General features: G+C 40.4%; 1 protein-coding gene across 1 annotated transcript; it reads right to left on the bottom strand.

Moving 5' to 3' along the window:
- Positions 1–73: 73 nt before the first annotated feature.
- abhd16a (abhydrolase domain containing 16A, phospholipase) lies at positions 74–10,733 on the bottom strand. The gene is made up of 20 exons (XM_074653227.1): positions 10,577–10,733; positions 8,416–8,475; positions 8,262–8,328; positions 5,952–6,038; positions 5,590–5,675; positions 5,364–5,437; positions 5,083–5,190; positions 4,765–4,879; positions 4,562–4,663; positions 4,366–4,429; positions 4,204–4,253; positions 3,786–3,909; positions 3,570–3,674; positions 3,422–3,485; positions 3,213–3,269; positions 1,919–1,981; positions 1,721–1,797; positions 1,497–1,595; positions 1,335–1,381; positions 74–741 (listed from the first exon to the last, which is right to left on the bottom strand). Exons 1-20 carry the CDS (start codon positions 10,715–10,717, stop codon positions 658–660), a joined length of 1,674 nt encoding a protein of 557 aa, XP_074509328.1. The 5' UTR covers positions 10,718–10,733; the 3' UTR covers positions 74–657.
- Between the last annotated feature and the right edge of the window lie 899 nt (positions 10,734–11,632).

The following is an 11,632-nucleotide window of genomic DNA, read 5'->3' as shown; positions in this document are numbered from 1 at the left end:
AATCTAAGTCTCTTCTATATCTGTGCAATTTGTTTTACACTTGTTGAAGTAATGAGCAAATGAATTCAGTCCCTTATGTCAAACATTTTATTCAGCATATTTAACAGAACATGTAAGAGCATTTAATCATTTAACGATACAGCTTTGTTCGTAAAGATAGTGTCCACAGAAAAGAAACAAACCTGAAAAGCTTTAACACTTTGGCTGCATTTTAAAGATTAAAACTCCTCTACTATTAAGATTATATTATTTAAATTGTAGCTTACTTATAATTGCTTCTTCACAAATACAGCCAAAGAGGGAACAATGGAGGGAGAGAGATGGCTTGTGCGTGTACATAAAATGCATCTTTTTTTTTTTCCTTTAGGAGACTAACACTGAACAGTATGAATAAAAACTAACCTCAACAGAAATCATGTCCCATATTATATTGAACAGGTTTGTGGCTACGGGTTGATGGGGGGGTTTAGTAGTAGTAGACCAGCTCTTTCCAGATGCCACCACAGTAACACTATATGTGACAACGAACCTATCTTGGAGAAAATCTGGAACAAAATCACAGTAATACATTCACACCATGCCAGCGACACGCTCTTGACCACAGGCCGTCCAAACCCTCTGCTGCTTGTTTCCTCTCATCCATCCATCCATCTTTCTCTACAGTCTCCAGGGTGAGTGGAACTCAGAGGCGGGGAGAGGAGTGCAGTGTGTTGTTTCAAAGTTGCGCATGTACTTCCGCGCCTGGGAGAGAGAGAGAGAGAGAGAAAAGGCAGCGGGGATGGGGGAGGAATTGAGAAAAAGGGGTGTGGGAGGGCAATGAACAACAACAAAAAAAGTGTAGAACTTGATTATATTAGGTTCAGTCTTTGTGGCTCAGTGCCTTACAAATCTCTCCCATCTCTTAAGGATTTACACAGGGAGGTGAATAAAGCCCAATTCAGAGGGAATTACTGAGGGAGGAAAAGCATAGCATTAGATGTAATTGATGGCACTGCTCTTGTTTGATGTTAAATGACTTCAATAAGCTGAGCGCGGTGAAATATATTACACCAGTCAACCTGAGAGCACAGGTGAGCTGGTTACTATGGCGACCAGAATAGTGTTCCTCAGTGGTAATGATGTCTGAATAGCTGTGGGTTTTGTTGGAGTGCGAGAGAAGAGGGGGACCTTAAAGAGGAAAATGAGGCTTTATTGGAGAAAAGGAAATTAGACTTTGTATCCTGACTTGGAGCGGTGTGATAAAGACAACAGGTGGCTGCCCTTTATATCAGACAGAGGAAACAAGCGTACACACCGAGATCGAGTGCATGAATAACAAAAGATTATTTCCTTACCAAGAAGAGAGCCAGCTGCCGCCTCCCCTCCAGAGTCATATCCTCACCTGGTAACATGGATACATAACAGAGTGTGAGGTGAAACAAGCATGTATGTATGAGGATAGTACTCTGCAACCTTTTTTTGTTGCTTTGTAAATGTGAAAGGACCCAGGGGCTTACCGACACTCCATGGAAACAAAACATCTCTGTCTGCCTGATAGGACTGCAGCACAGACACACACCAGTCATCATCCACCTCATAGCCGCTGTACACGGATGCTGCAGAGAAATAACCAACTTACTACACAAGCGTTCAAATCCTAAATGTAGACATATACATTTTTTTTTCTTCAGTTTAATACAATATGTTAAATGAATTCATTCTAAATGGTGGTAACACATACCTTCTTCTAAGGGATTGGAGGTTCCCAGCCAATGTCGGACAACTCTGACTCCTTCATCTGTCATTATTTTTGGATACCTAGGCAGGGAAATGACATCAACACTTATATATATATATAAATATATATAAATATATATGTGTGTATGTGTGTCACTCAAGTCCAAATACATTGATCGTATCTAGCAATGAGAATACCGACCTGAATTGTAGCAGTTTGAGCAGGAGGTCGTTGCCCCTGTTAGACATGACGTCCTCTGGACCTCTGTAATATACAGTGTGATATTAAGATTAGTGTCAGTGGTCTTGTGACCAGGTCACTGAGTAGGCAAGTGAATGCTTCCTCCTACCTCTGCATCAACTAGCAAGGCACTTGACCCTCACCGTACTGACAATAATTGTGTTGTAAATGGGAGATGATTCAAGTGCTGGGGAGTTTTCTGGTGTGATTGTGTTTACAATGCTTTAATTATACAACTATGATGTAAGGGATAACGCTATAATGTTATACAGAAAATGACATGCCATTTGACATGCAACTACTGTATATATATAGAACAGTGATGTGCACAATTATGCAACAACTTGATGACTTCCACCTTCCCAGCCGATCAAATAATGTCATACTTTAAAGCTAATAATGTAATATACTCTAATTTGGCAGGAAATGCCCAACAACAATAATAAAATACATTTTCTTGTAAATTATTTCAAAAGATTATATTTTTAAAAGGAGCATTTTTATTGCCTCCCCACAGCTCTCAACATGGTGACAGCTGAGCCAGTGTCTCGTAGCTAACAGTGCTAATAGTGCTAACATTGAAAACAACGGCAACACTGCTGACAGCTAACAGTGTTAGCCTGGGGGGGGAACCGGAGGGTGGGTGCTACGCTTCAGCGACAACGCTGTTGGTCAGGACGACGTTATCAGCTGTAACCGCCGTATGAGAGCAGTGGCCGTGAGCTAGCCAATGGGGCACACTCACATGCACTAAAAGCACGCGCGACCAACCCAGTGATGTCAGCAAAGCAAGGAGAAACTTGGATTACAATACACACAGAGGGACAGCGACTTCACTCTCTGTTCAGGTAGACATTACTCTTCTATTAATGCCCTGGATATCGTATAGAGCACCTTTAAGTACTTGGCATAATGTTACTCATTACATACTAGTGGGTGTAACTAGATATTCTAACCAATACTGTCACTCATTTTTGAACAATATATCTTTTGGTGTTTAACAAAAACAGCAGTAGTGCCCCAGTGGTTGAAGTATTTTTTTTACATTTTTGAGAATCTTATTTGTCTCAGTACGACATCAGGTGCAAAACAATTCCTAAGTTTTGATCAAATTTGAAATGAACCATGAATTAAACATCTTATTTCAACCAATTTCCTGCTGACATTATGCATATGTAAACCCAATGGAAGGCAAACCGGCTGTACTATACTACACTGAGACTGAGATATGTTAAGATGGACTGTGAGGACTCACGTTGTGGTGATGATCTCATCTCTGGTTCTCCTGATCAGCAGGACTGGTCCCTGATATCTGCAGTAAAGATAAGGAACTGTGTTTATCATCAGCCACATCGCCGTGAGCTAAAGGTTAGTTTCACAATTACACTCCAATATGTTGCGTAACGTTCAATGATGCAGACTTTGACTTTAATGATTAGTGTCACTATAAATAGACCCACTCACTTGAGAAGCTGCTCAGCGTTGTTGAGGTTCATGTACTGCCTCACTGTGTGTTGCACCAACGGCCCTGAGAGAGAACAAACAGGTTTTAGTTACTAACTAAAACAAACAAGCAAATAAGAGTATATGACCTTTAACCCCTGGGACTCACTCCAGCTGTCGGGCATGACCTTGAGGGCCAGAGGCAGGAGGTCATCGAAGGAGGCATCCAACACCACTGATTGGATCTCTGGGTATGACATCACTGCCCAACTGGCTAAGAAAGGAAATAGAGGGATAAAAAGGTGAGTAGGATAAGCAGAACCAGGAAGGAAGGACTAAACATGTTTATAGCATAGTGCCCATCATGCATTGTTCTTTTCTGTACCTGTGAATCCTCCTATGGACCAAGCATACACGACAATGTCAGTGAGCTGGAAGCCCAGTTTGTGCATCGCATACTGGATCACTACATCCATGGCGTTGGCCTCATTCTGGGGGAATGGTACTCCCTGGCAGAAAGATACAAGTAAAAAAGCAATACCCATGCATTATTAAACAAAATAGTAACACTTTACCCACCTACAAAACCACGCACTCCCAAAGAGTTGACAGATTTACAACGTTTTGTTTCACTCCACTGATAATATCGGCCTTGGGAGTGTACTTAGCCTCTTATGCAATACTGTCAAACTGAAACCAGAATTTCAACATGCCGTTTTCCACTGTGTTGTTTGTTAGAACTATGTGAAGCGCAGGCATAGCTAATGCTAGTTTAAGGATGTAGTACTGAAAACACTGCTTACAGTACTGCCTCCAAAGCCAGGGTGGTTCCAGCCCAGCACAGAGTAGCCACCTGCAGTGCACATCAAAACACAAGATTTAGCTACAAGTATAATTGAAATGCAACAAAGTTCACACTAATAGAAATTCTGTGCTTTAGCATTATAAACTAGCGGATTCCTCACCCTCCAGTGGCGTGTTCATGCAGCCCACCTCATAGAAGCCTGCGTTCCCCTCGCAGCAGATGACCTGTGGCAGAATTCATACATTTAAAACCCGCCCGCTCGTAATGTGACTGATGTGACACAAGTTTTGTTTCTACCCTGGAAAAGGGGTAACATGGCACAACAACAACAACAACCAGTCATCGCAGACACTAACCAGGGTCTGGCCAATCTGCCCGCCGTCTCTCCTTCGATCCACAAACATTGTGTCGATCTCGTTGCCGTCGCAGGCCACAAGTTTGTTCCTTTGGCCGTCAAACTGTGACAAAATGAAAGCATATCGACAGAGAATGATGATCGGTATTTATTGAAGTTGAGTATAGACTGTTAGAGAGGGAGTGTCTGTATTTTTTTTCTTACCTCTTCTATTAACCTAGCCTGGCCTTGCTGTAGCATGGGCCTCATGGCTTTCTGCAGTAACCCTACAGAGCCAGGGTACAGCATCCTCCTCCCAAATGAGTGGGCAATAAGGAAACTGGAGAGGATGGAAATAGACGTGATGACACTGTAGCAACATTGGACAAATGCTTTATATTCATAAGTGACTGAATAGGGGTGAAATAAGAGAGCAAACCTGCTATAAAGCAGACTGCATCTATCCCCTTTAGTGTGGACTCAAGTGTCCTGGACTCAAGCAGAGCCTTCATTTATGGATGGTGCTGCATATACTGCATTTACCTGATGATGTGGCATGGTAGAGTGCGCACAGAGTTGAGGACACTGTCTGCTGCTCCTCTTAATTTGGGCTCTGGCTTTAGCAGAGAAACACCAGCCTTGGATAGTTTTCTGTTAAACAGAGTCAAAGGCTTACAATGAAACAGGTGAGCCACAAAGTATTTGGCATTCAGTGCTTTGAGTGTATGTATTCACAATGAACTGACCCTGATGGGAAATAGAATTGCAGCAAACACATGGTCATTTAAAAAAAATGGCAATAAAATAGGGGAGCAAAAACTTACGGATTGCTGACTTCCGTCCAGCTGAAATCCGAAGGCCAGTACGAGAAGTCAAAGTCATAGCACCTCAGTTTGTTCTGCATGGAAAGCGGTAATAAAAAAGTTTTCTCTTCAGTTAAATTCTGATGTATTAATTTGATTACTTACAAACACAGGAGTAATTATTATTTCATCCCCTTTATTCCCCAAAACATCTTGATGAACAGTACTTGTATCAAGTTGTCATCACCTTGGTTGTTGGTGTATGATCCTTCTTGACATCTTCAAGTATGGAGATAAACTGAAGATACTCTGAGTTTTTCCATCTCCCCCACCCTTGGGGAGGAAAGGAAGGGAGGAAGGGACGCAGGAAGAAAGCAAAAACAGGGAGACATATAGGCTCAGTAGTACACATGAAACACAAACAACACTTTGCTGCAAAGCCTCAAGGGTGCGTTTAGTATGCTTTGTGGGTGTAGACCTTGTGCAATGGTCTCAAAGTTAATGAAATCGTATTGGCATGCGGCATATACAGCATATGATGTGATATCTAAAAGATGAATGAATTTAATTAGTCATCGCCTGCCAGTCAGTTGAAATCTGCAGCCTCACCTCGAAGACAGGCCACTCCTAGAAGACACACCAGCACTGTTCCCAGGTACTGACTCACTGGAACCAGCTTACTGCTGCAGATGTAACCTAAAAATACACAAAGCAACAGTGACACAGACATCCACATAAACTTACCCACTCCCCCTCTTTCCTTGCTAGACCCAAGCCTCATTAACGGGCACCGATACCAAGATTCACAGTCTGACAACTACCCTACAACCATATGCATAAATCAATATCAGAAACTCAATTATACACTACAGAGTAGCACACAACCTCAAGCAATTAATTTCTATTGCGGCACCGTCTTCCTGGATGATTCAGTTGATTAACTTTATATTAATCCCACTTGTAGGAGAACAGAGTACATCGCCCCAGTGGCAGTTTTTCTTGCTTAATAGAAGAAGAAATGTCATCCAGAAAAAAAAAATACATATTTTGACATTTGTCACTGCCAAGCCTTCTGACTGAGAAAGACTTCTACTGAAACCTATCAAGCTCACATTTTAATATAAACTCCAAGGATAGTATAAAAGAGACGAGACATGAGGGAAAAAAAATACAATTTCCCAAAGCTGGGATTGTTTACATACAAGTAGGACTGGGCGACGAGGTAGAAATGATTATCATGACACTAATCTGTATATTTTCTGATATACAGTATACATATATATATATATTGTGACGACCCCTTCTTTGTGTCTGCTTGGCTTGGCCTGTTTGTGTTTTTTCCTGGCCAGTTCAAGCTGCCTCCTACTCTCTCAGCTCCCACATGGTCGTTTGGTTTCTTGGTAACCTGCAACACTGCACTCACCCCGGCAATGAGGGGTGCAATCTGGTTGTTTGGGAGACATGGTGTGTGGCAAGTAGGCTGTTTTTCTGTTTTTGGGTGAATGTAAGCAGCTGTACTGGATAACAAACTGCTGATTTGTTCGGTGTGTTTGTTTTTCGTCAAGCTGTGCATGCTGATGATTTTGTGGCACAGAGTTGTGTTGGTACTGTTCACGGTTGTGGTGATTTGCCGTTCTGTCCCTTTTAAGCTTAAGAGTGGATTCCCTTTGGTGTTCGTTGGGGGGTTTTGATAGTGTGGTAATGAAAGTGGTTAGATCGGTTGTCTCAGGGGAACATCCGAAATTGCAGTTGGGTCGCCAGCTTATGGTTTACTGCTGCTTTACTGGGCTATCAGGCTACAGTGCGTAGGTACCCACCATACGCTGTGGTGGTATTTTGGCTGTGTATGGGCTGTTTGAGCTCTGGCTGTTAGTGTCACAGTGATTTCATTATTTACGCATCGGTTTTGGGTTGTGTGCGTATTCGGGCAGTTAAAGTTTGTTTTCTCTCAGTTATAGCTTCTATGGAGGAACTTTCGGGAGCTCCGTTATAGTCAAACTTAAGTTGCAGTCATTTGGTCCGTAGCTGGAAGCTTTTGATGTGCCTGGCTCTAGTGAGGGAAACAATAGTTTCTGGTTTGATGTTTTCCTGCTAGCGGCACATGTCTTGCAGACTGTTTGGCTTCAGCTTTACAACAAAACTGTCGCGCTAGTGCCCTCAATGTTTTTGGGTAGTTCTGGACCCAGTCACACTGAAGATGCTTCATCTGAGAACTTGAAGCCGGCTGCTGCACAGATTGCAGGAGGTTATAATGGTTCATATGGTAGATGGTTACAGGAGAGAAGTCGGGAACTGTCATTTGTTGTGTTGGTGTCTGTAAGTTGGTCACTTGGCCTGTTAACTTTTGGAACATAAGCGCTACAGTTCATGTCTTGGTTGGTGTGAGCATTCTGGTAGTGAGCCTTTGTTTTAGAGGAACCTTTGGATGCTTGATTATACGTCACAACTAATGCTACAATTTGGTCTGTTAAGCATCAGAAAATAGTGAAAAATGTCCATCAGTTTCTCTGAGCCCAAGCTGACATCTTCAAATGTCTTGTTTTGTCCAACCCATATTCAATTTACAAAAATAAAAATTAAAGACAGGTAGAAAATCCTCACATTGGACATGCTGAAACCAGAGATTGTTTGCTGTTATTCCTTGATAAGTTATCAACATTTTTGCTCATTCATTTATTCAGTTAAATAATAACTTTAAAGACATGGGGCAACGAGACACAGTGTCAAGTAGCAAAGCAAGTCTTACTGGTCCGATTAAGAATATGAATCAAAAACAATAAAAGTAGTTTAAAAAAACAAACCGATAACTAATCAACTAATATTTAAAATAATTCCAGCTCTGGTCATAACTGCTGTATATAATGAAGATGAAATAAGTTTCCCTGTGTTTTCCCACCAAACATAATTCATACAACCTACCTTTCCTGTACAGATAACAAAGGAGAAGAGGAGAACTGTAGTAGGACAGAGACCACAGAGCTGAAGCCTGGAGGGAGAAAACACTAACTTTACTTGACAGAACTTCTTATATCCTTTCCATACAGTGTGTTATCAACCATATAACCATACTGACCCAACCGAGGATGCTGTCGGTGTGTTTCTCCAGAGTCCTGGGTTGGTAGTTCCATCCCGGCTGTGAGAGAGAGAATCAATTCAATTCAATTCAATTCAATTTGCTTTATTGGCATGACTGTCAGGTGAACAATATTGCCAAAGCGTCAATTCAATAATAAATAAAAATAATATATATGTGTAGTCAAGGGCAAGTTGAATTCACTCTGAAACAGAATGATACTCTGAGCGGAAGATGCTAGAGTTGGTATGACGGGTCATTCTCACCACACGCGTCAGAATGTGACTGTGTTTGTGTGTAAGTGTTAACCCGTCATGCTGTAGATCCCATGTAAACCAATAACAATAAGTGATTATAGTATTGATATGATGATAACAGTCACTGCAACCACAGGTCCTGTTGCTGTTATAACTTTCATTACGACTACTTCAAAAACAACTATACGTTTACTGTTCCTGTAACTGCTATAACAACAATTAGCATTTATATTTTTTACTGTTACTGCCACAAGTGCTACTAATACTACATAGGCTATTATTGTTATGAATATTGTTGACGATCGGTCTGCTCTTTCTACTACTATTACTACTACTATTTCTACAATAGTAGATAGTAGTAGAAGTATGTATTCTGACATTCTATTTAAGTAAAAGTATTAGTATTAGTATTAGTATTAGTATAAATAAAATTAAAAAACAAAAACATATATATACACATACGTATATACAATTCATTAAGCAAATTACAATATATAGATATTTAAAAAGAACATGCATGTAAATGGAAGAAAAAATAAAGAAGTAATTAATGTTTGTTGTGTCAATAAATAAAACAAACAAATAAAAAACAATTAATAATATATTGCAATATCAAAGGATAAATCTATCTATCTATCTATCTATCTATCTATCTATTTCAATTCAATTCAACTTTCTTTATCGGCATGCCTGTCAGGTGAACAATATTGCCAAAGCGTCTATTCAATAATAAATGCAAAATAAAAAAAGAACAAAATAAAAACACACATATATATATATATATATATATATATATATATATATATATATATATATATATACACAATTCATTAAGCAAATTACAATATAGATATTTAAAAAAAGAACAAAATAAAAACACATATATATATATATATATATATACACAATTCATTAAGCAAATTACAATATATAGTTATTTAAAAAAATTTAAATGGAAGAAAACAATAAATAAGTAATTAACGTTTGTTGTGTCAATAAAACAAACAAACAAATAAAAAACAATTAATAACAATATAGATAGATATATAGATATAGATAGTAACTTTATTGATCCCGAGGGAAATTCAAGTTTCCAGCATCACAGTTCCAAAGTGCAACTGTAAAAAGGCAGTAAAAAAGTTAGTAGTTCAAAGTACAAAAAAATATACCAGATATAAAAATACAAGGAGATGAAGAAGAAAACTGTTAAAATGAATATAGTGCAGAAGAGACTGTTAAAAGTGGGTATAGTGCAGGATAACTCCAATAGCTTAGTCTATGAAAGTGCACTGTGTGCATTATTATCTGTCCTGCAGACCGATATATATATATATATATATATATATATATATATATATATTGCAATATCAAAGGATAAATTATAAGAATAAACAAAATAAATAAAAACATGAAGTAGAGTGAATAAAAGGCAGAGTGTCAGTAGCTCTAACTGTAGCCATGGTGATGGATGTTCAAGCTACACAGTCTTTACAGTGGCTCTGTTAAAAGTAAATATAAACATGTTTATTCTTATTATTAGTTTTCTTTTGTATCGTTTGTCCTCCCTTTCCTTTTCCGCAGTTTCCTCTCCTCTTAGCGTTAGCATCGCCAGGTTAATGTCATGGAGGAGAGCAGTTTATGTAGCTTCAGATAGACCAGCTGTTTACTGTGACTGTGAAACAGAAATGAACTGAACATGAACAGACATATTGATGTGTTTGCTGTCATTTCATTCATTTGTCCTCCCGGCTGAGCCTCACAGCGACAGAGACGGTTTCAACAACAAACACCGGACACTTCCGGGACGCCGCCGGAGCTACATCAATGCTACAGACGTTAAATACCGCTCAGTTCTCGCAGTCGGCTGTCGTCAAACAGATGCAGAACATGATAGGTATCCCTACCCTCCTCCCGGCCCTGCTTTCAGGTCGAGACTGCTCCGTTGAACGGTGAATTCGTTGCAAATGAGGCCCTAACATACAGCGGAGCCACATCCAGCCGGCCATTCTTCCACCAGGAGGACGACGGAAGCCCGCACTGGACATAAGGCGCAAAAGCTCAAAAGGCGAAAAGCGCTTAGTAATTTGTTGGAAAAGTAATGAAGACAAGCAACAATACAGATGTTTATTTAGAAATGTATATACTTAAATACAGATATTCATAGAACTAAAAGACAAAAGCTACAAAATGGTTGAGTAAAATAAGAGACAATATAACATTAAAGGGACTGTTTGTAACTTTTTAAGCGTATAAATGTAGCGGGTCGGCACACATGCGCGTTCGCATATGCGCGCTCGCGTGTGGCCGGAGCCTCGTCTCCGCTGCCTGCTCTCCTTCACTCAGACAACGCGCGCGTCCTCGCTGTCTTGCTCCACCTCTAGACGTGAACGCGCGCTCACTACACACTGCAGAAGAGTTAGTTTAGCTCTGAGAATATCTAGTGAATGCACAGGGGACGTTTGTGCAGAAATAAATGCTGCAGCTCCTCCAGACCAACAGAGCTTTCCTGTGTCTTGTGAAGTGACGGAGCTCTTCAGAGAGTTACGTTGTCTTCTCGTTACCGACCGGGTGCCGATGTCTCCTCTGCTCTCTCCGGCTGCGGGCGGAGAGAGCAAGGAGACACGCTGCAGAGCCCCGCTGCTTCAGCCTGCACTTAGGCAGTAAAAGCCAACACTAGGATCAGATCTAAATCATGTTCATGGAGAGACCTTCGTCTGGTCAGCTAACATTACTGCCAAGCAGCTGAAATATAGAGTGATATTGTGGTTTTAGCTGACGTGTGTCGCCTCACTGTTTTGAGCGATGCTTGTTCATGTCTATTTAGAGCGAGCAAGCGCAAGCCCGACGCTGACTTTCGCTGATTTCACGGCCACAGGTGTCGCTGTTAACAAGCATTTCTGAAAGTTACAAACAGTCCCTTTAAAGGGACTGTTTGTAACTTTTTACACGTATAAATCACC

The sequence above is a fragment of the Sebastes fasciatus genome, chromosome 12 (genome assembly GCF_043250625.1).
Source record: "Sebastes fasciatus isolate fSebFas1 chromosome 12, fSebFas1.pri, whole genome shotgun sequence".
NCBI lineage: Eukaryota > Metazoa > Chordata > Actinopteri > Perciformes > Sebastidae > Sebastes > Sebastes fasciatus.
This window is presented reverse-complemented; position numbering and strand designations above follow the sequence as displayed.